The 23,564-nt window shown below is 36.3% G+C and overlaps 1 protein-coding gene across 2 annotated transcripts in view; it reads right to left on the reverse strand.

Moving 5' to 3' along the window:
• PDE3A (phosphodiesterase 3A) overlaps positions 1 to 23,564 on the reverse strand; it is a 310,516-nt gene that overhangs the window by 116,216 nt on the left and 170,736 nt on the right. For both annotated transcript variants that reach the window (XM_027129458.1, XM_027129457.1), the window contains exon 2: positions 1,537 to 1,587. In XM_027129458.1, coding sequence (XP_026985259.1) covers positions 1,537 to 1,587 — 51 coding nt within the window. The remainder of the gene's footprint in view (positions 1 to 1,536; positions 1,588 to 23,564) is intronic.

Genomic DNA, 23,564 nt, shown 5'->3' on the forward strand with positions numbered 1-23,564 from the left:
TCTGGGATTTTTTACGTTTAAAGTTAACATAAACGACGCTGGGCCTTTATGACCTTATAATTCAATTTATAATGACAGAGTGACCAATCCAAACTTGAAGATAAATTATATCCAAATAGGTTATATGGCGAGTATATTATATATTTTTTCAACAAATTTTAAAAACTAACACTACATTACTTTGAAAGGACATGCCCTCATCAAGTTGCTTCGTGTGTTCTGAGTCAAAATGTCTTTGGTGGCAATAATCAGAAACCACAGAGTTTCCTACTGGTGCTCATCTTTACTTCTGATTGGTCTAGAATTACCATGCATTAATTTCATCATTTCATTGCCAATCTTGCCGAAAATTCTGATTTAAAATAATAAATGTGTACAGAGGGAGAGTTGCCAGAGAAAATGGAGACAAGGAAGTGACAGTGAGGGAGAATGAGGCATAAATCCTTTTGGATAATCCTAATTTTATTGGACTGGTTTATATTATCTACTAATCAAATTGATAATGGACAAAAATAAAACCACAGCTATTAAACTCTCCCCTAAAAACAACTGACTGACTTGGTTGTATTTCCCTAGTGACCGAAATGAAACTGTTGTCCGTGCAATCTTAATGACAGCACAGGTCATGTCAGCTTGGTAAAACACTTGGGAGACGCTGACATTTCACAATGATCTTTCATATACAGTATCGTACAGCAAACTCTCTCTTAACCATACTTTTTAGTGGCAAATAAAACATGTGAGCAGCAAAGATTAAAATGTTCCACCCACTTAATTTTTTATTTAGCGCGTTTACAGTCAGGTAAGCACAGGCTGCTAAGAAATGATTTTTACATTTCTTCACAAAATACCCTAGGAGGAGAGGCAATTTTCTTAGTGTAAAACTCAGCCTTTATTTTGTCAGACAAAGTAATTATGGAAGCAAAACAAATCCACATTGTCTAATTAGGTCATTAAAAAGCATAAATGCGTCATGGAAGCTTTTCTCCTTGCCTAAGACATAAAGTAAGACAATGAGAACAGTCTGGTAATATAGAAAGTTTTATAATTTGTTTCTTTTCCAAAATAACAGGTCCTTTCATCTTTCTATTTCCCTAAGATGAAGACAGTTCATTTAGAGACAAAACTCTGTAATTAGTTCAGGGTTTACTCTCATTATATTTCAAAATATTTAACCAAAACCAGGAAGGTAGAGAAAAGAAGAAAATACATAGAAAAATTTTCAAAGGAAGGGAATAAAATCAAGAGAGTAGGTTGCTGATCAAACTGTATTCTGCAGAGACAAGACGAATATAAAATCTACATTCATATAAACACAACCAGTCTGGGATACCAGAAAGCTCTTCAGAGGAATATACTGGCATCTGCCTTTGGGATCTGAAACCTGACTTTAATTATAGCTAACTTAAATAAAAACAAATGGCATGATTCTTTTGTCTCTTCCTCTCTCTCATTATTATTTCATGAGTTTTAGAAAACTCATGGCTCAAAGTGTTAAGAAACAAAATGCAAAAAAGGAAAAGAAAAGAAACCTACCTGCGATCCCCTTGGCCCTCGTTTGTGGTCCCATTCTGAATGCCCCATGAGCTGTAAGATAATATAATAATGACAGTAAGTTAAATGATACCTATTTTATTTTTATTTATTTATTTTTTGCGGTACGCGGGTCTCTCACTGCCGTGGCCTCTCCCGTTGCGGAGCACAGGCTCCGGACGCACAGGCTCAGCGGCCATGGCTCACGGGACCAGCCGCTCCGCGGCATGTGGGATCTTCCCGGACCGGGGCACGAACCCGTGTCCCCTGCATCGGCAGGCGGACTCTCAGCCACTGTGCCACCAGGGAAGCCCAATGATACCTATTTTACATGGCAACTATTTCTACTCTTTATTTTAAAGAATAATGAGGCTTTTGAAAACTATGTTTTAATAGTAGGGCATTATATTGACCTCATGAGTAAATTAACATACCTGAAGTAATACACTTCTGGTTTGATAGCTAATAGTTCAACTACTAGTTGTTTTGAGGATATTTTAGTATCACTGTGTGACAAAATGAGTCTGTAATGTACAGCTTTACGGTTGTCAGGAACATTCTAGATCAATGTTAAACCACGTTAAGCTTTATTTTCATACCATTAAGCTTCTAGTTTATTAAGAAAATATGCTACAGAAATCTACTAGTGTAGCTTACCCTACTGTCAAGAATGACAAGAACCAGAAGGCCAAAATATTTCAATCATTTTAAATTGTTTCGATAATATCACAAAAATATGAGAGTTCGAAGGAGCAAAATTATTTAATGTGAAATATGCCCCCAAAGTCACAAAATGTAAATTTTCATAAAAACAGAGACTACAAAACATTATCAAGTTATTCCCATAGTTGTAATAGTCCTGAGCTACTTTGCTTCAAAGAATAATATTTATTTTTTGAAAATAACATTTAACTTGAAGAGCATTAAGAAAATGCAAGATACCAACTGAGAGGAATAAAATTCCATTTCTCTGTCCAGTATACTCACTAGTCATGTGTACCAATGGAAGAACTCCTTACCACTAAGAAGCTAGCATGCTAACAAGACATACTATAGAACATACTTCTATACATTAACTTTTCTGTACAACAACAGGGACTCTTCAGCAGCTATAACAAAAAACAAAGAAACTGATCACAATAGCAACAAAAAGGTAATATACTTTTGAACATTATCAAGAAATGTTTGATAACCCTACACAGGAAATGGTAAAATCTTACTGATAAACATACAATGCTCCTGGTTAAGACGAGTGAATTCAATAAAATTATTGTGTTCATTTTTACCCAAATAAATTTACAGGTTTAACTCAATTTCAATCAAAAGCTGTTTGCATTTTTTTAAGAAAAAAATTGAAAAACACAAGCACCTAAATTTTATCTGAGAGAATGAACTTCTAAGAATCAAAATATTAGAAGAGATGAAAATGCCCTAGTGGTTATTGAAGTGTATTATAAAATTTAACTCAAATTATAGGATAATGATTTAAGACTCAAAATACAAATAAATGAAATGTGGTGGACAGTTCTGAAATAAATTCAAGTACATGTAGTAACAAAAGGTAAAAAATAAAATATAAAAATCAATGGGTATTTGATGAATTATTCAACAAATGAAAAAAGAAAAACTTGGAGCTGAACCTTACAATATACATAACTTCTATATAGATAAAAAGAGTTAAATTTTTAAAAGATCAAACTATAAATATAAAATAGAATAAAATCCAGACAAATACTTAAACTACTTTGGAATATATAAAGATTTTCCAAATTAAAAAAAAAACACAGATGAATTTATCAGGCTACATGAAATCTTCAAATGTCTGCACAAATGTCAAATTGGCAAAATATCTGCAGTAAATGGTAGGTAATATCTTCAGGACACTAAGAACTCTACAAACTTGAAATAAACACAACTCTAATAGATAACTGGAAGAAAGGATAAGGACAATTTACACAATAAATATCAAGTCAAGAGGTTTATGGGAAACAATTGGCTTTGCTGGAAGTGAAAGAAATTCAGTATAGACAGTAACAAAAAGCTACTGTTGCCTATTTTTTAGCAAATTGATAATGTAGAATATTAGGTTAGGATTTAGGGAGATAAGTATACACATATATTGCTAGCATATAGCAAATATATATATTGAGATATATATATACATATAACACTTATAAATATAGACATGTACCATGTATGTCAACTTTAATACATATTACATACTACTAAAAATTCATACACTTTGACCCGTAAATAAAATCGTAAGAATCTAGTAGTTATAATGTGCTAATCACTGTGTTATCCAACAAAAGGGTAACTATTCAATAAATTATACTATAGAAAAGAATATAATATAGCAATTAGAAATTGTGTCCACCTAGAGGGGTGGGAGAGGGAGGGTGGGAGGGAGATGCAAGAGGGAGGGGATATGGGGATATATGTATACGTATAGCTGATTCACTGTGTTATACAGCAGAAACTAACACACCATTGTAAAGCAATTATATTCCAATAAAGATGTTAAAAAAAAAATTGACCTTCAGAGACTTTTAAAAAATTACATGAGAAATGCTCATGGTATAATGAGTGAGAAATACAACTACGTCATTTTAAATTACTCATTTTTAATAAGACAGTCGATTATTGCAAGCCTTAGAAGTATTACAATGATTTAATTATTTGGCTAGCATGCAATTTTGGGTAAATTAGCCCAGATAATCATCACATAAAATTGAATGCTTAGTAGATATTTCTTTAATTTTTTTAAATTTGTAGATTTATTGGCAATACATCTGCTAGTAAATATTCATTAATACTAATTTAAAGTTAATTATAGTAAGATTAAATACTAATCAACCAATGAAACAGTCTGATTCAGAAACATAAATTAAGGATATTTAAGTAATTATTCACTAGAAATATCAAAACAATTCTTGACAATTTCAACCATTGTCCTATTGAGACTTTGGGAATATCTTCCATTAATAACAGGGAGGTGAGACGCTTGCGTTGGCAACTCTAAAGAGATAATAAACTTGAGTACTAGACTGATAAATAAAAATGATTTTTAAGCAGAAGGCTTACCTTATCTCTCTCTCACTATTTTATCTAAATGTTCTCAAGAAAATAGGTTATAAAAGGCTGTTATGACTATTACCCTCTTGCTAGTGAATTTAAACGAACAGGGTAACTTGGTAAATTCTACCACGCATGAGTATCACAATTAAAAGAGGTAAATACATCAGAAACACGAATTGTCATCCACCTATATGAATTTAAGGGGGAATATCTGATGATGACAGATACTAAGTCAAGAATATAACATTTCTCCAAGATCAGAACTAAGGTAAGAAAACCACGGGATTCACTGCCCTCTGCCATTAACTATCTTAAAGACAATTTTTAGTCAAAGAAAAAAATCATCCAAAATGTAGACTCATTTGGGTCATCACTTACTACAGAAGAGAATTTACAAACCAGAACTTATAAACCTCCAAAAGTTTCACTCTCCAACCTTTCATTTATTTATTTATTTATTTTGCGGTACGCGGGCCTCTCACCGCTGTGGCCTCTCCCGTTGCGGAGCACAGGCTCCGGACGCGCAGGCTGAGAGGCCATGGCTCACGGGCCCAGCCGCTCCGCGGCATGTGGGATCTTCCCGGACCGGGGCATGAACCCATGTCCCCTGCATCGGCAGGCGGACTCTCAACCACTGCGCCACCAGGGAAGCCCTCTCCAACCTTTTATTTTAAACTTTAAAATAGTAAATTTGCCAAATGTGTTACGTATCAGAGAGAGTTATTTTCCTTGCAGTATACAATAGAGTGATGAGAGAGATTTAGGCTAAGGGGATTCTATTCCACTGTATCATTATATATTTATATTATCTATTTAATACCATTATTATAATATATTTGAAAGTCTGAGTTGACAAAGCATGTGGTAATATTTCAAAATGTATTTTAAAATGATCCTGCTGCTACTTTTTTCTAGGTAATAAAAAGTTACATAAATCTACATGCTCTGTGAAATATCCAAAATATAAAAAAACTCTGAAATGAATAAGATACTGGAATGTTCTCTATTCAATAAGAAGAAAGGCAAAGGAAATCAACAAAGATTGTATTCCCTTTGGACTTGAGGAAATCACACAAGGGCTTTATCATTAAAAAAGTATCTATTGATACTTTTCATTGAAAAAATCTGAGCAAAAATTTAACATTACTTCAGTGTTGACTTATACAGGGTTTGTTACCGTATTTTCTCGCATTTGTTTTTTAAATGCAGAGAAAGGCAGAGAGGACTGGATAGGGTGTCAGGACTCTACTTCTTCCCATGATTATTGCATACCTGGCACAGAAAGGGGAGTGAGTATCAGCTTCATATTAGTACATGACAGCATTTGAATTTTTACCCTATCTACAGACACAGAATTTATGTTACTGTCATAAGAGCACTGTCCTCAGATCACGGATCCAGGACTAAAATAAGCATCATGTTTTCAGTAACCTTTTAAAAAAACTATCCATAGTATGATAAACTGCCTGACTTATTTAATAGTACAGATTATTTAAGTTAAAATGAAGCATTTGGCTGCTGGTAACTATTCCTATTAAAGCAGAACCATAGAGCTAAATGTTTCAGAAGTGCAGAGATACCTCCCTAGCCCTACGCTCGTAACTAACGGTTAGGACAAATGAAAAAACTTGGTCAGTTATAATAAATAGTAAAGAGGAGAGCTTGCATTATAAGTCAATGAATTACAGAATTAAGTGCAAACTGATGTTGATGTTCTATCAGTGAGAAAGTTGAAACATCCTTTGAGTCCACAGGTAGGATTAGTGTTAAGTTGCAGATGTCCATTGACATGTCATGGGATTAGATAAAAGACAGAAATGGGTCATGGACAACGAACAGAAGTAGAATTTGTGGAATCATTTTTTTCTTTTTGCAGTTGAAGTCACTTGAATGGACTACACTTTCAAGATAAGTGAAGAGCAGCGTGATACCTAGGCCATTCTGGGAAGAGAGACAAAAAGTTTATTAACCTGATATGATACTCTTTTTGGAGGAGGAATGCTTCTGATTTTATGATCAATTGAAATGTAAAACAGAAAAAGAGAAATTGAAACTAAAAAATGAATAATAAATAGGAAATTCAAATACATTCTGGTTGATAAAGGGTACATGGCTTAATTCAGGAAGAAAAAAATGTCTGTCTCTCACCTTCTATAAAAAATACCTCCTTCGTTATTTAACTATGATTACTCCTATGGGTAATAACACGTTAATAAACATCTCACCAGAAGGTTCGAGGATATATAGGTCACCAAAGTTATGCCTACACACGGCAAAGAGAAGGAATTCTCCGTAAAACTGTCTATCTTTCCTTCTTTCTCAACTCCCATTAATCAGGATGGGCAAAATGAAGATGCTTAAATTTATTCCTAGGAAATAAAATATACTTCCTTTCAGAGAAACACAATTTGCTATGTAAAGCATTTTGAAAATCCTAACTTCCCTGACACTAAGTCATTTTCATCCTTATGGAATAAATTCTTCTCTCTTTTATTTTTAATAATAAATTTCTACATCACAGCCTTCAGCTAACAGTATGTTACACAGTACTTAGTTCCAAAGAAAACAGAACTTCTGCCAAACACCGAATTTAAAAAGTTCACAGGAGAAACAAAGGAGAAGTTAGCATGGAAACAAAATGGTTCTGTCCAAGCAGAGATATTTTTAATACTAGCATGAGAAATGCAGAGAGTTGAAAGTGTGTTTCTGTAGGTAAAATAGTTCCTTTTCTTGTTTATATTTTTCCCTGTGCTATAGTCTATTATTGTTTGTTTGTTAATACAAACATGAATACCTTTTTAGGGACTTTTTTGGGGAAAAAAAAAACAAAACTCACCAGACCTGTTACTGAAGGGATGTAAGCTGCAGGAAACCACAACTAGATGCAAAATTAAAAAAAAAAAATACTTCGCATGTATTTAAAGAGGCGAGCGGTTTTAGATATGAAAAAATGTAATGATGGAGAGTAACAGTCACACTGTTATCCTAAAGTTATTCTCAAGTAAACTATTCTTCTACTTCATTTGTTGAAAACCTACAAAATGGGAGAAAATATTTGCAAACAATACAACTGACAAGGGATTAATCTCTAAAATATACAAACAGATCATACAGCTCAATATCGAGAAAACAACCTAATCAAAAAATGGGCAGAAGATCTAAATAGACATTTCTCCAAAGAAGACATACAGATGGCCAACAGGCACATGAAAAGATGCTCAACGTCCCTAATCATTAGAGAAATGAAAATTAAAACTACAATGAGGTATCACCTCACACCGGTCAGAATGGCCATCATCAAAAAGTCTACAAATAATAAATGCTTGAGAGGATGTGGAGAAAAGGGCACCTTCCTACACTGTTGGTAGGAATTTAAATTGGTGCAGCCACTGTGGAGAACAGTATGGATGTTCCTTAAAAAACTAAAATATAGGGCTTCCCTGGTGGCGCAGTGCTTGAGAGTACGCCTGCTGATACAGGGGACACGGGTTCGTGCCCCGGTCCGGGAAGATCCCACATGCCACTGGGCCCGTGAGCCATGGCTGCTGAGCCTGCAATCCGCAACGGGAGAGGTCACAATAGTGAGAGGCCTGCGTACCGCAAAAAAATACCACAAAAAACAAAAAGAAAACCTAAAATAGAGCTGTCATATGACCCAGCGATCCTAGTCCTGGGATATAAGACCCAGCAATCCTAGTCCTGGGCATATATCCAGATAAAACCATAATGTAAAAAGATACATGCACCTCAATGTTCATTGCAGCACTATTTACAATAGCCAAGACATGGAAGCAACCTAAATGTCCATGACAGATGAATGGATAAAGGAGATGTGGTGTATATATACAGTAGAATACTATTCAGCCATTAAAAAGAATGAAATAATGCTCTTTCCAGCGACATGGATGAGATTATCATACTAGGTGAAGTAAGTCAGACAGAGAAAGACAAATATATTACATCACTTATTTGTGGAACCTAAAAAAATGATACAAATGAACTTATTTACAAAACAGAAATAGACTCACAGATAGAGAAAACAAACTTATGGTTACCAAAGGGAAAAGTGGGGGGAGGGATAAATTAGGAGTCAGGGGTTAACAGACACACACTACTGTATAGAAAATAGATAAACAACAAGTACCTACTGTATAGCACAGGGAACTATACTCAATACTTTGTAATAACCTATACAGGAAAAGAATCTGAAAAAGAAAAAATATATATACTCATATATATATATGAATATATATATGAATCACTTTGCTGTACACCTGAAACTAATAGATTTTAAATCAACTGTACTTCAATAAAAAATAAATTACAAAAAGAAAATTACTATAGTTTTGAAAACATAAAAATATATATATACTAAAATTTATATATTATATATATATGAATATATACTCTGTATATTACATACATGGAAGTATAACATAAAACCCTCTTTTTATGTAATCATTTATTCATTAAGCAAATATTTACTGTGTGCCTATTATATGCAAGGAACTCTTCCAGACATAACCTATATACTAGTGAACAGACCAAGATGCATCTCTCTTCTCCTGGCTCTTAAAATTCTAATGAAAGGAGATAGAACATACACAAATAAACATAGACCAGATGATGATAAAGCTATAAAGATGCCTAGAGTAGCGTAAAGGATAGAGAATGAGAGGCAAATGGTGAGTCGGGGCTGGGAACAGAGCTAATTTTATTTAAGTAGATCAGGGAAGTCCTTTCTGAAAAAGTGACATTTATCAGAGACCTGTATAAAGTGGGAGAGCCAGACACACAGGTATCTGGGGGATGGGCACGCGAGACAGAAGACACAGAGGTGCAAAGGCCCTGAGATGGGAGTACAAGTGGTACAACTGAGGAGCAGCAGAGCATCCTTCACCTAAAATTTTAAAACAGTTGGATCTTTTAAATCTATATTTGGTATTTACTCTCTTTCCTCCGGTATGAAATTGTCCAGAAAAGTTAGTCATTAACTCCATTAATTAAAAATAACAAAGTAGGGCTTCCCTGGTGGCGCAGTGGTTGAGAGTCCGCCTGCCGATGCAGGGGACATGGGTTCGTGCCCCGGTCTGGGAAGATCCCACATGCCGCGGAGCGCCTGGGCCCGTGAGCCATGGCCGCTGAGCACACGTACCGCAGAAAAAAAAAAAAAAGAAAGAAAAACAAAGTATATTCTCTAGAGAAATAGTCGTGGAGCAGGGATTCTCCCTTCCCGGATCTCTTACTCAGTTTTACTCAATACAACAAGAATTTATGAAGCATATACGATATGCCACAAAGGCACCCTTGTATTAGTCATAGTACAATTTTTTTGTCTCTTTACACATTGGTTATGTTTTTCAAGAGTCATAAAATGCATAAGGGCAGGGGCTGCCTTTTAATTGCAGTTACTATGAGAAGACTGGGACTTTCAAATTCATAAGGAAATTAAAGCTCTTCTTTAACCTCGGCATGTTCCCTTTGGATTCTTCCCTTGGCATACTCTTTTCATAATCTCCTTAGTACTTATGTTTTCGCTCTCTAGGATTCTATGTAGGAAGATGGGCCTGGACTGCCCGCTCCCCTGCCTGCAGGGCCCACTAGACAGGAGTCCCCTGGCCTGGGACGATCTGTGATGGACAGTGTAGACCAGTGCAGCTCCCATCTAGTCCCTTTAGGGGAACTGCTCTTAATCCTTGATGTTTCTTTCCTTCGCCTCTTGTTATCAGTGGGGGTCAAGGCTATATTGTGCTCCGCCGAAAAGGGAACTGAAAATCTGTAAATTTAATTATAAAGGAGGGTAGATCTTTTCCAATACCATCTCTAATGGGCCTTTTGAGGCCCCAAACCCCAGCGAAGAACCCTGGAGGGCTGGGTGACAATGTGGGGAGCCTCAGGGATTTTCTTAACTACTTTGGCCTATGGTCCAAATCAAACACAGACTTCCTGGGAGACTCCATCAGCCTCCTTCGTGTAAACCAGATACCATCAGCAGCCTCAGTTCTCACCCAGAACCTAGCTTCACTACCACCACTTCATCACATCCCCCCACATGCTAAATCCATTCCACTCTACAAGGCATTATCAAGCGATGGGGACATTATTGAAGAGCTAAGGGGAGACCGGGCATGATTACACCACACAGAATACTGCAAAAAGCCACTCAAATATCCATCAGGTATCTCAGAGGGTGTCACAAAGCATTTTTGTTTATTTTTTTATAGCTGTTACTACCTCTTGCCCTTTACTCCTGGTGGGGGGCGGGGGGGCGGCGGGAGGCATGGGGAGGGAAATGAGTCTTTTTCAGCTTAAAGGTCTCAACCTTTCATGCCTCAAGGATCCTCCCCCAGAGCTCGTTTTTTTTTATCATTCCCCGCTTTCTCCTATTCTCCCCATCTTGAATCTTCAGACAAATTAGCACGAGAAAAAGGATTCTTTAGAACTGACCCTCCTTAGAAAGCACTGAGAGCCTGAAAACAGTAAAGCACTACATAGGACTGAAATCAAGGGTTTTTTTTTTTCCTTTCACAGTTGGTGATAACTACCTAAATTCCATTCACTTGGCAGAGAATAAATCCCTGATCCTAACTCAGCGTTCCAACCCAGCAGCCAGTATAAATTTCATAAACACAGGGGAATGAGAAAACTTCAAATAGAAAGAAATTCAAATATTCTGGAGTTCGAAATCCCAGTCTCTCTGCTGTTAAGTCCTGTATCTTTTTCTGATTAATGACGATAATGATGTTCCCACACTTTGGTTTAGAATGTTTTCATAATTCTATTTCTGTCCCTGTCATCACAATAACAATCACTACCCTAAACCTATATGCAGCTATTGAGCTACAAAGCTTCCATTATTTTTACTTAATAGATCTTGACTATCTTGATTACATGGAATTTTTGTACTTTTTATTGCTAATTTGTATTTTGGGTACTATGCTACTAATAATGCAATCACAACAGTATTGTGCTTAAGCAGTGTTCCCCTATTAGATATTTTATAAAGAAATGACAATACAGTAAAACAAGCTTGTGAAATTCTGCATAATATAATTAGTACTTGGATACTCCCAATTCTTATTAGGGTTATTAAAGTCTGGTGAAGTATTAAACAAAGGAACTCCATTTAACTAATATTTTCAACACATTTGAACAGAACACTTTTGTTTCGAAAGAGATTAACAGCTTTCCACGGAACACATTCTGAGGATTTTTTTTTTTTTTACAGTTTTCTAAATGTTTTTCTTATACATTTATTTTTTCATTATCAAAGAATAGAGGCATATCATTCTTACTTTATAAATATGGAAATGAGTAAAGAGAAGTGAACTTGAAACATAGCCACTAGCCCACTGGATGGATTAAAATTCAGTTCTGCTGACTACAAATCATATACTTTTTCTACTGTACAACCTTTAACAATAAATAATTATTGAGTTCAAACCAAGTATCAGGTCTTGGTCAACTAAGTATATTGGTAAGGAAAATGAAAAAGACATGGGATTTGATTTGTCTTCATGGAACTCATGGTGGTAGTTAATGTGATAGACTTATTTCTCCAAAATCCATTTTCCACTCCTAGTCTCCACCTCCTTTAAAAATTGTGGAATATGAGAAAAATTTAATTTCTTGGGAAAGCCTCTGGAAATACTATAATCATATTTTTCAATGTTGGCTATGGAATTACTTCAAAATGTATAGTAAATTATATGTCAGAGCTTAAGTTATGCCAAATTCTCTAATAGCATATCTCAGTAGTACCTATTATTCATTCCTGCATGCATTCACTCACTCACTCATTCGTACATCCTTTCAACAAATATTTATTGGGTACCCACAATATCTAGCCCAGTGTTCTATGTAAACATAGCAAATGTTGCTATTCCCAACCCTGAGGCACCACAGGATCTTGAAGTACTTTCTGAATCATTAATAAACTCTGGCACAGTAGTCAAGCATGTGGGTTCTAGAGGCTGGATTTGTTGGTTCAAATCCCACATCTGACATGATATTCAATCTTACTAGATACATAATCTTGGACAATTTACTTAATGTTTCTGTGCCTCAGTTTCTGTATTTCTAACATTTAGATAATAATGGCATCTAACTCTAAATGAGTTATTACATAAAGAAGGCTTAGTATAGTATCTGGTACACAGTAAGTACACATTAAGTCTTAGCTATTATTTTTATCATTTTTAATAATTACATGATTTTATTTAGGTGTTAATATATTCTAATTCTTTAAGAAAAGTATAATTCAAATGCCATATATGTGATTACTTTTTATTAAGCTAGAGTGGGAAAAACCCATTCCCTGACCATGGCAACATCCAATTTACAAAACTTGATCAAATTTGTAAGTAAAACAAACGTCATGCATCATTTCTCAGAGTAATATGTAACACATGTAACGTGTCCATGAGGTCTACTGAGTCTACTGAATCAGATTCAGATTTATTTTCTGTGTAATAATTGGAAAATCCAAATTTTAACATCACTAGGTCCCCTTAGTGACAAGAGACATGGAGACATGAGATCTGGGGTGGCTTAATTTTCATGAGGCACATAGAATAGCAAAAGGCTGAGTGTCGCAAATAAACATCTGGAAAGATCAGCTGAGGAAAAAGCTACTCGAGAGTCTGTTCAATATGGACAAGGCTTGTACCTTCAGGTGGATCTATTAATTGGAAACACAACGGAATTCCCAATGCAAGTGACAGGCCTGAAAAAACAAGCAAACAAAACTAAACAAGGAAACCCCTCAAATCCATGCAAATGTTTCTAAAATAACCACAATAAAACGTTTTTAAGTTCTGAACAGCAAAACAAAATGCAGTTTTCTTAGGAAATGTTAAACAAGGCATTGTGGCTATACTTTTTTAACTCTATCAAACTCGCTTCAGGTGAAACCCAAATCTCTGAGCAGCAGTGAACACAGCTATAAATCTGCATTTTACAGTTTGTTAAACTACCGCCTGTATTATTTCTGCCAATTTGGGTAATTGAGCAGAAAGCACACATACAAAAAAGAGTTTCATTCATTATTTCTAGCTCTTCACCTGTGGTCTTTAGAATGGCTCTTGCTAATATTTCTCAGTTTCCCTATATACTCAGATCCCATTTATACAAAGCCTTATTCAAGGCTCTTTTCCCCGGAAAGTTATCAAGACTCAGTCAAACCTCATGACATGACAGCAACTTCATGAGACTAACCTATAAGACTGATCTTTCTTTAGAGGAAAAATTTGGAAATCCTAGGGGAAAATAATGAAATTTAGATACAGCCTCGGTTGTGGCAAAAACCTTAACAAGATTCATGAGGTCTTGCATTTGGATAACTTTAAGGTTTTTTTTTCTTTTGCTTAATCAAACATTCTCATATATTGCATGTGGTATAAATAACATACAATTTCTTAAATTGTAGCATTAAAATTAATAATGTGTGCTGGAAAATGGGAAAAGTACTTTGATCTCCAAAACACTTACTTTTCTGGACCTATAAAAATATAGATATGTTACTACTTAGTTTTTAAGCTGTTATGTAGAGCAACAAAACTAACTAAATCAGAGAAAAATTTCCACTTAAACCATCTTTCTTAGAAATGGTCTTAAAAATCAATAGCGTGACTTTAAAAAATAAATCTCAATAATACACGACTTAAAAAATTAAACTCAATTTATGTCTGATAAATGACATAAAGTACTGAATTCATTTTCATATGATTTCCTCTTAATGCGAAAGTTACTTTTTTCCAAAAATGTTTTTTTGTAAAAAATATAAAGCCTTATTTTATCCAACGCTTAGCTACGTTTTTCATCAGTGCCAAAAAAACTTCAGCAAAATGACAAAATTCCACACATTTTCCATGCTACTTCTCTTCCCCAAACAGCCTCACTTTGGGGGGTTGTGGAGAAAAGGATAGATTGACTAAGTGAACAGTATATGCCAGCCCCATTATATGTCCCTTGGGTTTCTTCTTTTTCCACTTAACTTGATATTGCCAAAACTACTTTCGTTCCACTTCTACAATATGTAAGTTTTAATAAAACATGTGCATCTTGTCCTTAGCTCCCTAAATGCTGCTGGAAATAATTTATGATAAAGCCTGAAGACAGTTTCTCAGCTCAAGTTTAAGGTAGAGTATATCCACATCCCCAAATTTGATATAGCCCCTCAATTCTTCATGGCTCCAAGACTCATTTGATACATTGAAAGTAATTTCATGGGTTTGTTTATACCACAACCAATGTTCTTTTGCAGAAAGAAAAGGTTTCCTTGGAAATTTATTCCCTTTTGGGACATATTACACGGGTCCCTAGGGATGAAGAAAAAGAAACTCGAATATAAGATGATGTGGCGAGGAAAAGGGAAGGGGGGGAGAAAAAAAGGAAGATCAGAGCATGATGTAAAACTGTTTGTACTTTATGAACTGAGGGTGGGTAGAATCACAAGTTCAAAAAGGATTAATATGTTCTTCTCTACTTTGTTCTTACCTCAAGTACTAGAGCTAATTCACTCTGTTTTTACCGTCTTCTTTTTTTTTTTTTAAAGCAACTACTATGTACCAGAGCCTGTATTAAAGGCAAAACATAGGAAAGAAGAACTTAAAAAGTGAATATGGTGAGAAAAAAAAAAAATGAGGAAAAAGACAAATAGCTACCTAACAATAATTATTAAAAAAACCATGATTCTGGGGAATTCCTTGGCAGTCCGGAGGTTAGGACTCAGTGCTCTCACTGCCGGGGCTCTGGGTTCCATGCCTGGTCGGGGAACTAAGATTCCACAGCTGTGCGGTATGGCCAAAAAAAACAACAGGGACTTCCCTGGTGGCGCAGCGGTTAAGAATCCGTCTGCCAATGCAGGGACATGGGTTCGAGTCCTGGTCCAGGAAGATCCCACATGCTGCGGAGCAAATCAACCCGTGCACCACAACTACTGAGCTTGCGCTCTAGAGCCCGAGAGCCACAACTACTGAAGCCCACACGCCTACAGCCCATGATGCACAGCAAGAGAAGACACCACAATGAGAAGCCCGTGCACCGCAACAAAGAGTAATACCCACTCGCCGCACCTAGAGAAAGCCCGCGCACAGCAACGAAGACCCAACACAGCCAAAAATAAAATAAGTAATTAATTAAAAACAACAACAACAACAAAAACATGATTCTGGGTTGCAGAAGAGGAAGGTTGATTAATGTATCAATTTACCACTAACTTTGTCAATTTGAATCAATAATATACAGTGGGCTGTATTCCTGCTTTTTTGATTATTTATCTAAATTGAAAACTCAATTTCAATTGAGCTTCGAAATGTTTTTTGTGGGAAGGGGGCATCCTAAAGGAAGTATACAATAAAACATTATTTTCTATTAAACACATTTTATTTGCTTCCAGCCATGACTGGAAGTATTAAATATTTCACCAAGACACGTGTTTCAACATAAATTGTTATCTAGAAATAGAGGGAAGGATGTAATTTGACAAATAAGATATTTGTACAGTTATTGCTGTGTCACAGCCAAAGTTTTTAATGAAATTGCCACAGAAAATAGTTTCTCATCTTTTGTTGAGGAATTTAAGACAGAATTGTGGGATTCAAAAACGATCATAAAGTCACATTTGAAAATTCAGAATTATTGTCATTGATGGAAGTATTAGGGCGATTTTCCTGTTAGGCTACATTTCTTCTTTTTTGGAAGTGGTCATGGGGGAATGACTGTTCTAATATGGTTTCTGGCTGCAGGGTATGTAAAAAATGCCCAAGATAGTATCCTCAGAAGATGACAAATTCAATTTTTCAGAATCAATAAATTACACAAGGTACAGTCACAGCTTTAGAAGTGTAGCCAAACTGAACCTCTAGCCTGTAATGTTTTTCGTCTTTCAAGCTACCGTTATTCAAAACTTAAAGAAAAAAAATTTTTTGCAAGTTCCATACATTCAAAGAGCTCATTAGAACCATAAACTAGACCACTTAGAATAATCTAATTTATAATATATTACAAAAACACAATTTTGACTTCAAAAGATAAAGTCAATCAGGGGAGGCTCTGAGAGACTACACTATGTGTTCAATTTGTAAGTCAGGCTAAGAAATGTTTTTAAAAATGCTTAAAAATGGAATCCATTATATTGTCAGAGACCTTATTTTCAGCCTCTCTCCTTCTTCCTGATTTAACAATACAGGTGCTGTTATTCAAGTTACTGTACATATTACAGTATATTTATTGAGTCTTTATAACATTGTTTTGAGGTCAAGATAGACTCTGGAGTCCAATTTCTTGAAATCAAACCCTAATTTCACTCTTACTAGCTCTATGAATCTAAGTTATTTTTATCATTTCTAGGTCCAGTTTCCACATTGTAAAATGGAGATAATAGTAAGATGACCAAGTTGACATAATTTTTATGAAGGTAAGATGACATCTTCAATGTAAAACCATTCAATGGCTTCTCATTTCATTTAGAATTAAATTTGAACTCACTGCTATAACCTACAAGGCTTGAATACTGTTTACTGTGCCCGGAATGAATTTTTCCATTTCTTAGCATTGTTAGCTCATCCTTACCCTTCAGGTATCATTTCGAACAGCACTGCCTCAGAGATATTTTCCAAGACTAACGAATAAGCCACCCTTCCATCCATCCATGCCTCCATCCATCCAGCATCAGCCAATAGATACTGAGCACCTACCCTCAGCCAGGCTTGATACTAGGTACTGGAGTTAGGGAATAAAGAAAAGAGGCCAGCCTTACCTTCATCTTCCCCAATTCTCTTCAGCATGACCATCTGTTTCCTGTATTTAATGGCAATCTGAAATTATCTTGCCTATTTATTTCATTACTTGCTTATTGTCTATCTCCCATTCTAGAAAGTGAGTTCAAGGACCAAAAATCTTTTGGTCTTATTTTCTATATGCACTGTACCTGGCAGCATTTAAGGGACTCGGTAAACATTTGTTTAAAGAATGACTAATTAGTTTGCCCAGAAGAAAATTAAGTAAGAGAAGTCCACTGGTTAGGAATTTGAAAAATGAGTTGATTTAAAATTTCTAGAGCTGTGAAAAGACTTCTTTGTCTTCAATTTCATTCTCCCTAGAGTCCTCTTGCTATTAAAAAAAAAAAAAAGCAGCATCTTGTGATATGTTTGTCAAATTATAATGAATAAAATGCCTACTATTTTAGTTTTAAGATTCGGTGGTACCCCTAGATGGAAATGGAGACATTCTGAGTTGCTGTATATCAGGATGCAAACAAGAGAACACAAGTAGTAAAGACACTTTGTCCCTTCACTCTCTAACTTATAATTTTCTTTCATCCCTTGCCTTACGTGGCCAAAGACTGCTAGTTTCCCATACCATATACATCTACTCTTACTCTTCACACAAATCCAATTTTTGCAGAGACGGCAACGTGCCTAGCTTAAAAACATTTCCTGACCTCCCCTCCCTTATAGATCAGGAAGCCATGGGACACAATGTTGGCCCATCAGATGTTAACGGAAGTCACTATGGGAAACTTCCAAGAAAGCACTTTAAAAGGGGGAAAGACTTGGCTAGCTTGTCTTTTTGCCCTTCTCCCTTTCTAGTCTTCCTGCCTGGAAGTGCTTTAGGATTCTGGAGATGAAGCAATGATCATCTGACCCAAAGTAACCAGGAGGAAGAGATAATCGCCTCTGCCCCGACATACTGAAGCCATGAAAATGTCATCATTGAAATCAATTTGAGCAGACACGTACAAATGCAAACACACACACACACGTGCGCATGCACGCACATACTCTTATGGACAAGCAGCAGTAACGCCAGGCAACCAGTATAGACCAGAAAAGGCCTTCGAAGAGAAACAGATCCACACATTAACTGAATTTGGATTCGTTCCAAAGCAAAATTATAACATTCTAACCATATGTCTGGTACACAGAGGAATCATTTATGTCATTAGTTTGATTCCCATTATGTATGTGATACTTATATCAAATTCAGCCTTGTGAACTCAACAAAGATGGTAGAAATAATCTTGGATATCTCAGTTCCCTTTGTTGCCACACATCTGGTTCTTGAATAAAAAGTGACCGTCACTGTTTATTTATTTATTTATTTAAAAAGGACAAAGGCCCAGAATGGTGAGAACCAGGTGAAACCAGTTTGGAAAACAGATTAAAACAATTTTTCTGGGGGAAAAAGAAAACAATGTTTCTGAAGTATGTTTTATAGAACCTGGTTTAGTTGTTTTAGGGAAAAAATCATTAGTTGTTAGTAGTTGTTTGGGGGAAAATCATCTTAAAAGATTTTAGAAATATTGGGCTAGACACATGTTATTTTTAACACAGAACTTCACATCTCCTTTAATATTATGACCACAGAGTGATAAATATAGCAAATGAATTTCTCAATAGCCTCAATTTCTCAAATGTAGTTTATCTCAGAAACTGAACTAATTTCTCATAGAGCACCTGTGTACCACAGACCACAGTTTGGGAAATAATGAAGAATTTTGTTTTTCAAAATGTTTCAATTCAAAAAGCTCAGAATTTCAGAGAAGAACAATACAAAAATATATACTTCTAGATAAGTCAAGACAATGACCATTAACCTTAAAATCTGGCATTTAGAATAATTTGTCTGCTTTTTGTTTTAAAAATAAACATGACACACAATAATTGCATCAGGAAAGTAAAAAGACAACCCAGAGGGTTGCAGAAAATATTTGCAAATCACAAATCTGTTAGGGGGCTTGTATATAGAATACTTGTACAAAGAATACAGAATCCTGAAATAATACAAAGAAATTAACCCAATTAAAAAGTGGGCCAGGGGCTTCCCTGGTGGCGCAGTGGTTGAGAGTCCGCCTGCCGATGCAGGGGACACGGGTTCGTGCCCTGGTCCGGGAAGATCCCACATGCCACGGAGTGGCCGGGCCCGTGAGCCACGGCCGCTGAGCCTGCATGTCCGGAGCCTGTGCTCCACAACGGGAGAGGCCACAGCAGTGAGAGGCCCGCGTACCGCTAAAAAAAAAAAAAAAAAAAAAGCACACACACCTCTATATACACACCCATTCCACACTAAGGGACTCTTTAAGGAAAAATCATAAGCATTAGATTCATCTCTTTTTAAATTTGAGGAGTATTATTGAAAATATTGCGGAATAGAGAATTATAATTACTTCTTTAGGTGTAAGATATTTTAACTGTATTAAACAGTAAATTTAAGCATGACTCATTTCTAGTAGCAAGTAATAAGCCTGTGCCTGGTGACTGCTATTCCTACTACTAGCTACTCTGGAATTATTTAGGAAACCTTCCACTTATACTGGTTCTACCTGCAGAATCTGAACCAAAGAGAGATTTCATAAATACTGACATTGTTTTTATTTCTAAATTGGCTCCAGGGGTAATTCTCCAGTAAAGAGATACAATATCTGACATTTGGGGATTTGTTATTTTAAACTGTGTTTCACACAGTTCCTTTCATTTCCTTTTCTCTGTGAGCAAAATGCCTCTCAAAATACTTGAGCGTCAATAACAGCATTAATATGGGTATTTGAAACTTATTTTAATCATCTTCTTGTAATAATAATTCTTCAAATAATTAATGTTTGGACCAGTATGTGACCTTCCATACATATTAACCTCAAAAACCACATGAGACGATATTGCATGTCAAGAGCTGTTGGATGCTTTACGTACAATGAAGACAGAGACGGAATTCTGGCCTTCTCATTTTAGTAGAGGAGAAAGACACATAAGCAAATTAAAATAATATATGAGCACACATTTGTTTTTCCTACTAGTGGCGCAGTCTTCACTGTGTGCCTGACATGCATTAAATATTTTCTATGCATTATTTTGAAAATCCTCGAAATAATCCTCCTAGAGTAATATCATTTCCCCTCTTGTATAAACGATGGAACTGAGACATACAGAGAGCTCCTTACTATGTGGCATCTGCCAAAGGTCCCACATCAAGAATGCGTACAGCAAGGTGTGCCTGTCAAACACTAGCGCTTATCCTCTACATTTTACTCCCCACATATCATGAATGAATAACTTGCTAATGGAATCACAAATATGGAAGCAGTGAATTTTTCCTTGAGAGGTAGAGGCAATAGTGAGAGCTGAACTAAAGGCAGGATGCGATCGCTGTGATGGGTTTTTTAGTGTGTACAGGAAATTACCAAGGATTCTAGGTAGGCTGTGGTCAAGATACTCAGATCTTTGTAAATGAAGTTAAAGGGTTCAGAATATATTTTAAAGGCAAAAGGAGACATCAGACACTTTAAAGTAGAAATTATATGAACGTGCGTGTGCTTTAGAAAAAACCAAGTCTATAAATATAGCTGCAGATTGCTCGTGTGATGGGGCAATTTGTGGGAAGGAGATTAATGGCAAGATCACTTAGAAGACCCCTACTAAACACAGAATTAAAATAACATTTTCAACTTAAAGTCCATTCCCATTTCTGTCTCATCCCCCAAGGAAATGTTCCACTTGAAGATACATCTGAATTGGGATACAGCATCTCACCCTTTCACATTCAACGATGAAGACCATAAAACACCTCATCAGCGTTTTCACCTGAGGTTGCAATATTATCAACAGGTATTATTAACCAAAGAAAGTCGAAGCCTAATAAATCAGAAACCCAACAAAAGGAAATAGAGAACAAAAGGAAAAGGGGGAAGCTTGTTCTTTTCTTCCCTTAAATAGTTAATTTAAATCTCAACTGCAACTTGAACACCTTTAAAGGATCCTTGAGCCATAAATTGTGCCCAAGGTCTAGAGTGGTTGACAAGCATTCAGATTTGCATGTTTTCAATTACACAGATTAGTGTAAGGGCTCTTCCCACTCAGAACATTGCACTTAAAGTGTGAATGTGAATATGGATGAGACGATAAAAGAAATTAATCTCATGACACGCATTACCCATTAGAGGTAGATCATACTCTGCTCATCAATTGGATAGCTCTGGGAAGAGTAAAGGACGAATGCCTCTTAAAGCCCAAGATAGACATGTTTTGATGAAGAGACCTATATGACGTATGTATTATTCACTAACTCCACAATTATTAAGCACTAACTAACTACCAGATGCTGGGTTATAGAAGAGAAACAGAAACTAAATGAGTGTCCATCTCAAAGGAAATCTCACTCCCTAGAGGGAAAGAAAGATGTAAATAAAGAATTTAAATACATTCTGGGTGAAATATGTCCTGAAAGTGCGGCCTTGCCGTGTGAACTCTGACTTGATTTTCCAGAAATAATAAAAACATTACGGGAAAAAAAGAATTAAAATATAATACTATAACCCTTAAAATATCTGTTCCTCAAACAAAGACTGCATAAACCATTTAATACGTGTTTTGAAGGTGTAAGAGGGTCTTGATAGAAAGAAATGGAGGGAGATCAAGGTGTCTGAAGGATCATCCCAGGTGGATGGAACACCACTGGCAAATGCTCAGAATGGGACAGCACATGGGTTATTTGTTCAGGAAAAGGAGACTCGTCCACTGATGGCCTGTATTTAGGATGCACTAAGAAAAGGTTGGGGGCAGGGGGCAGTCAAACTTTGAAGGGCCTGAAATGGCAGGCTAAGAACTTGGAATATTTATACTATGGGTTTAAGACAGTCACTGCTTTGTTCAGATTTGTTCTTTTTTTTTTTTCTTAACATCTTTATTGGAGTATAAATTGCTTTACAATGTTGTGTTAGTTTCTGCTGTATAACAAAGTGAATCAGCTATATGTATACATATATCCCCATATCCCCTCCCTCTAGCATCTCCCTCCCACCCTCCCTATCCCACCCCTCTAGGTGGACACAAAGGTTTGTTCTTGAGAAAGATCTCATCTAAGAAAGTGTATAACACATTGGGGTCAGGTGAAGGTGGGAGCCTGCATGAAGACCAGTTAAGAAATAATCTTATAATCTGGGCAGGAGCTAAGGAGGATCTGAGCCAACAGGAATGGAGGAGATGGGGAAGAGGGAGAGAGCTTCATGAGGTAGAATTTGATTTACTTAAAGAACACGAATAAGGGCAGAGTTAGAAGAAGGAATATATTACAGTCTACTCACTTTCCATACCGTGCTCAAAACATCTGCCTTAAAAACAATGCAAACTCCTTGACGGCATGCCTAACAGCCATCCACTGAGCCTGACACTGTGCCTGGCACCTAGGAGATGCTCCTAAACTAATAAATTACTTCATTACTTAAATGCTGAAATATCAAGGTAATACTGGAACACGGACAAAGTGAAAACAGTGGTACAGTTTGAGTTCTAATATCTAGTGGATACTCTAATTGTGTTACGTTTGGAAGTTTCCTCAATACAGCATGGGACCCTTAATACAGTCTTACAGGTTGAGTTGAGGAAGCTTCTATAAAGAAGAAACTAATACACGGAAACCTGACATCAATGTGCCTGTTCAACCCCAATGTTTGTCTCTCATGTCAGTACTGCTCATATTCACATGGAATGCCAGTCATTTGCCTGTCATTTCTAACCACATCAGTGTCGTCAATTTTAATTTGGAAACTCAAGAGATCAGAGACTTTGTCTAACTTGTTTTATACACAAAAATGCACTGTTGGCTCTTAATAAATGCTGCTGATTATAGCCATTTAAAATAACTTCCAAAATAAAATTCAAAAATTCTCAAATCTCTGGGCTTCCCTGGTGGCGCAGTGGTTGAGAGTCCGCCTGCCGATGCAGGGCACACGGGTTCGTGCCCCGGTCCGGGAAGATCCCACATGCCGCGGAGCGGCTGGGCCCGTGAGCCACGGCCGCTGAGCCTGCGCGTCCGGAGCCTGTGCTTCGCAACGGGAGAGGCCACAACAGTGAGAGGCCCACGTACCGCAAAAAAAAAAGTTCTCAAATCTCTATACGGCACATCTACTAACTACTCAGTGTTCAATGAGAATGTGACAAATGCCTGACATTCATATC

Source organism: Aethalodelphis obliquidens, unplaced genomic scaffold (genome assembly GCF_003676395.1).
Source record: "Aethalodelphis obliquidens isolate GAN/ISIS:26980383/991018 unplaced genomic scaffold, ASM367639v1 scaffold36, whole genome shotgun sequence".
Taxonomy (NCBI): domain Eukaryota; kingdom Metazoa; phylum Chordata; class Mammalia; order Artiodactyla; family Delphinidae; genus Aethalodelphis; species Aethalodelphis obliquidens.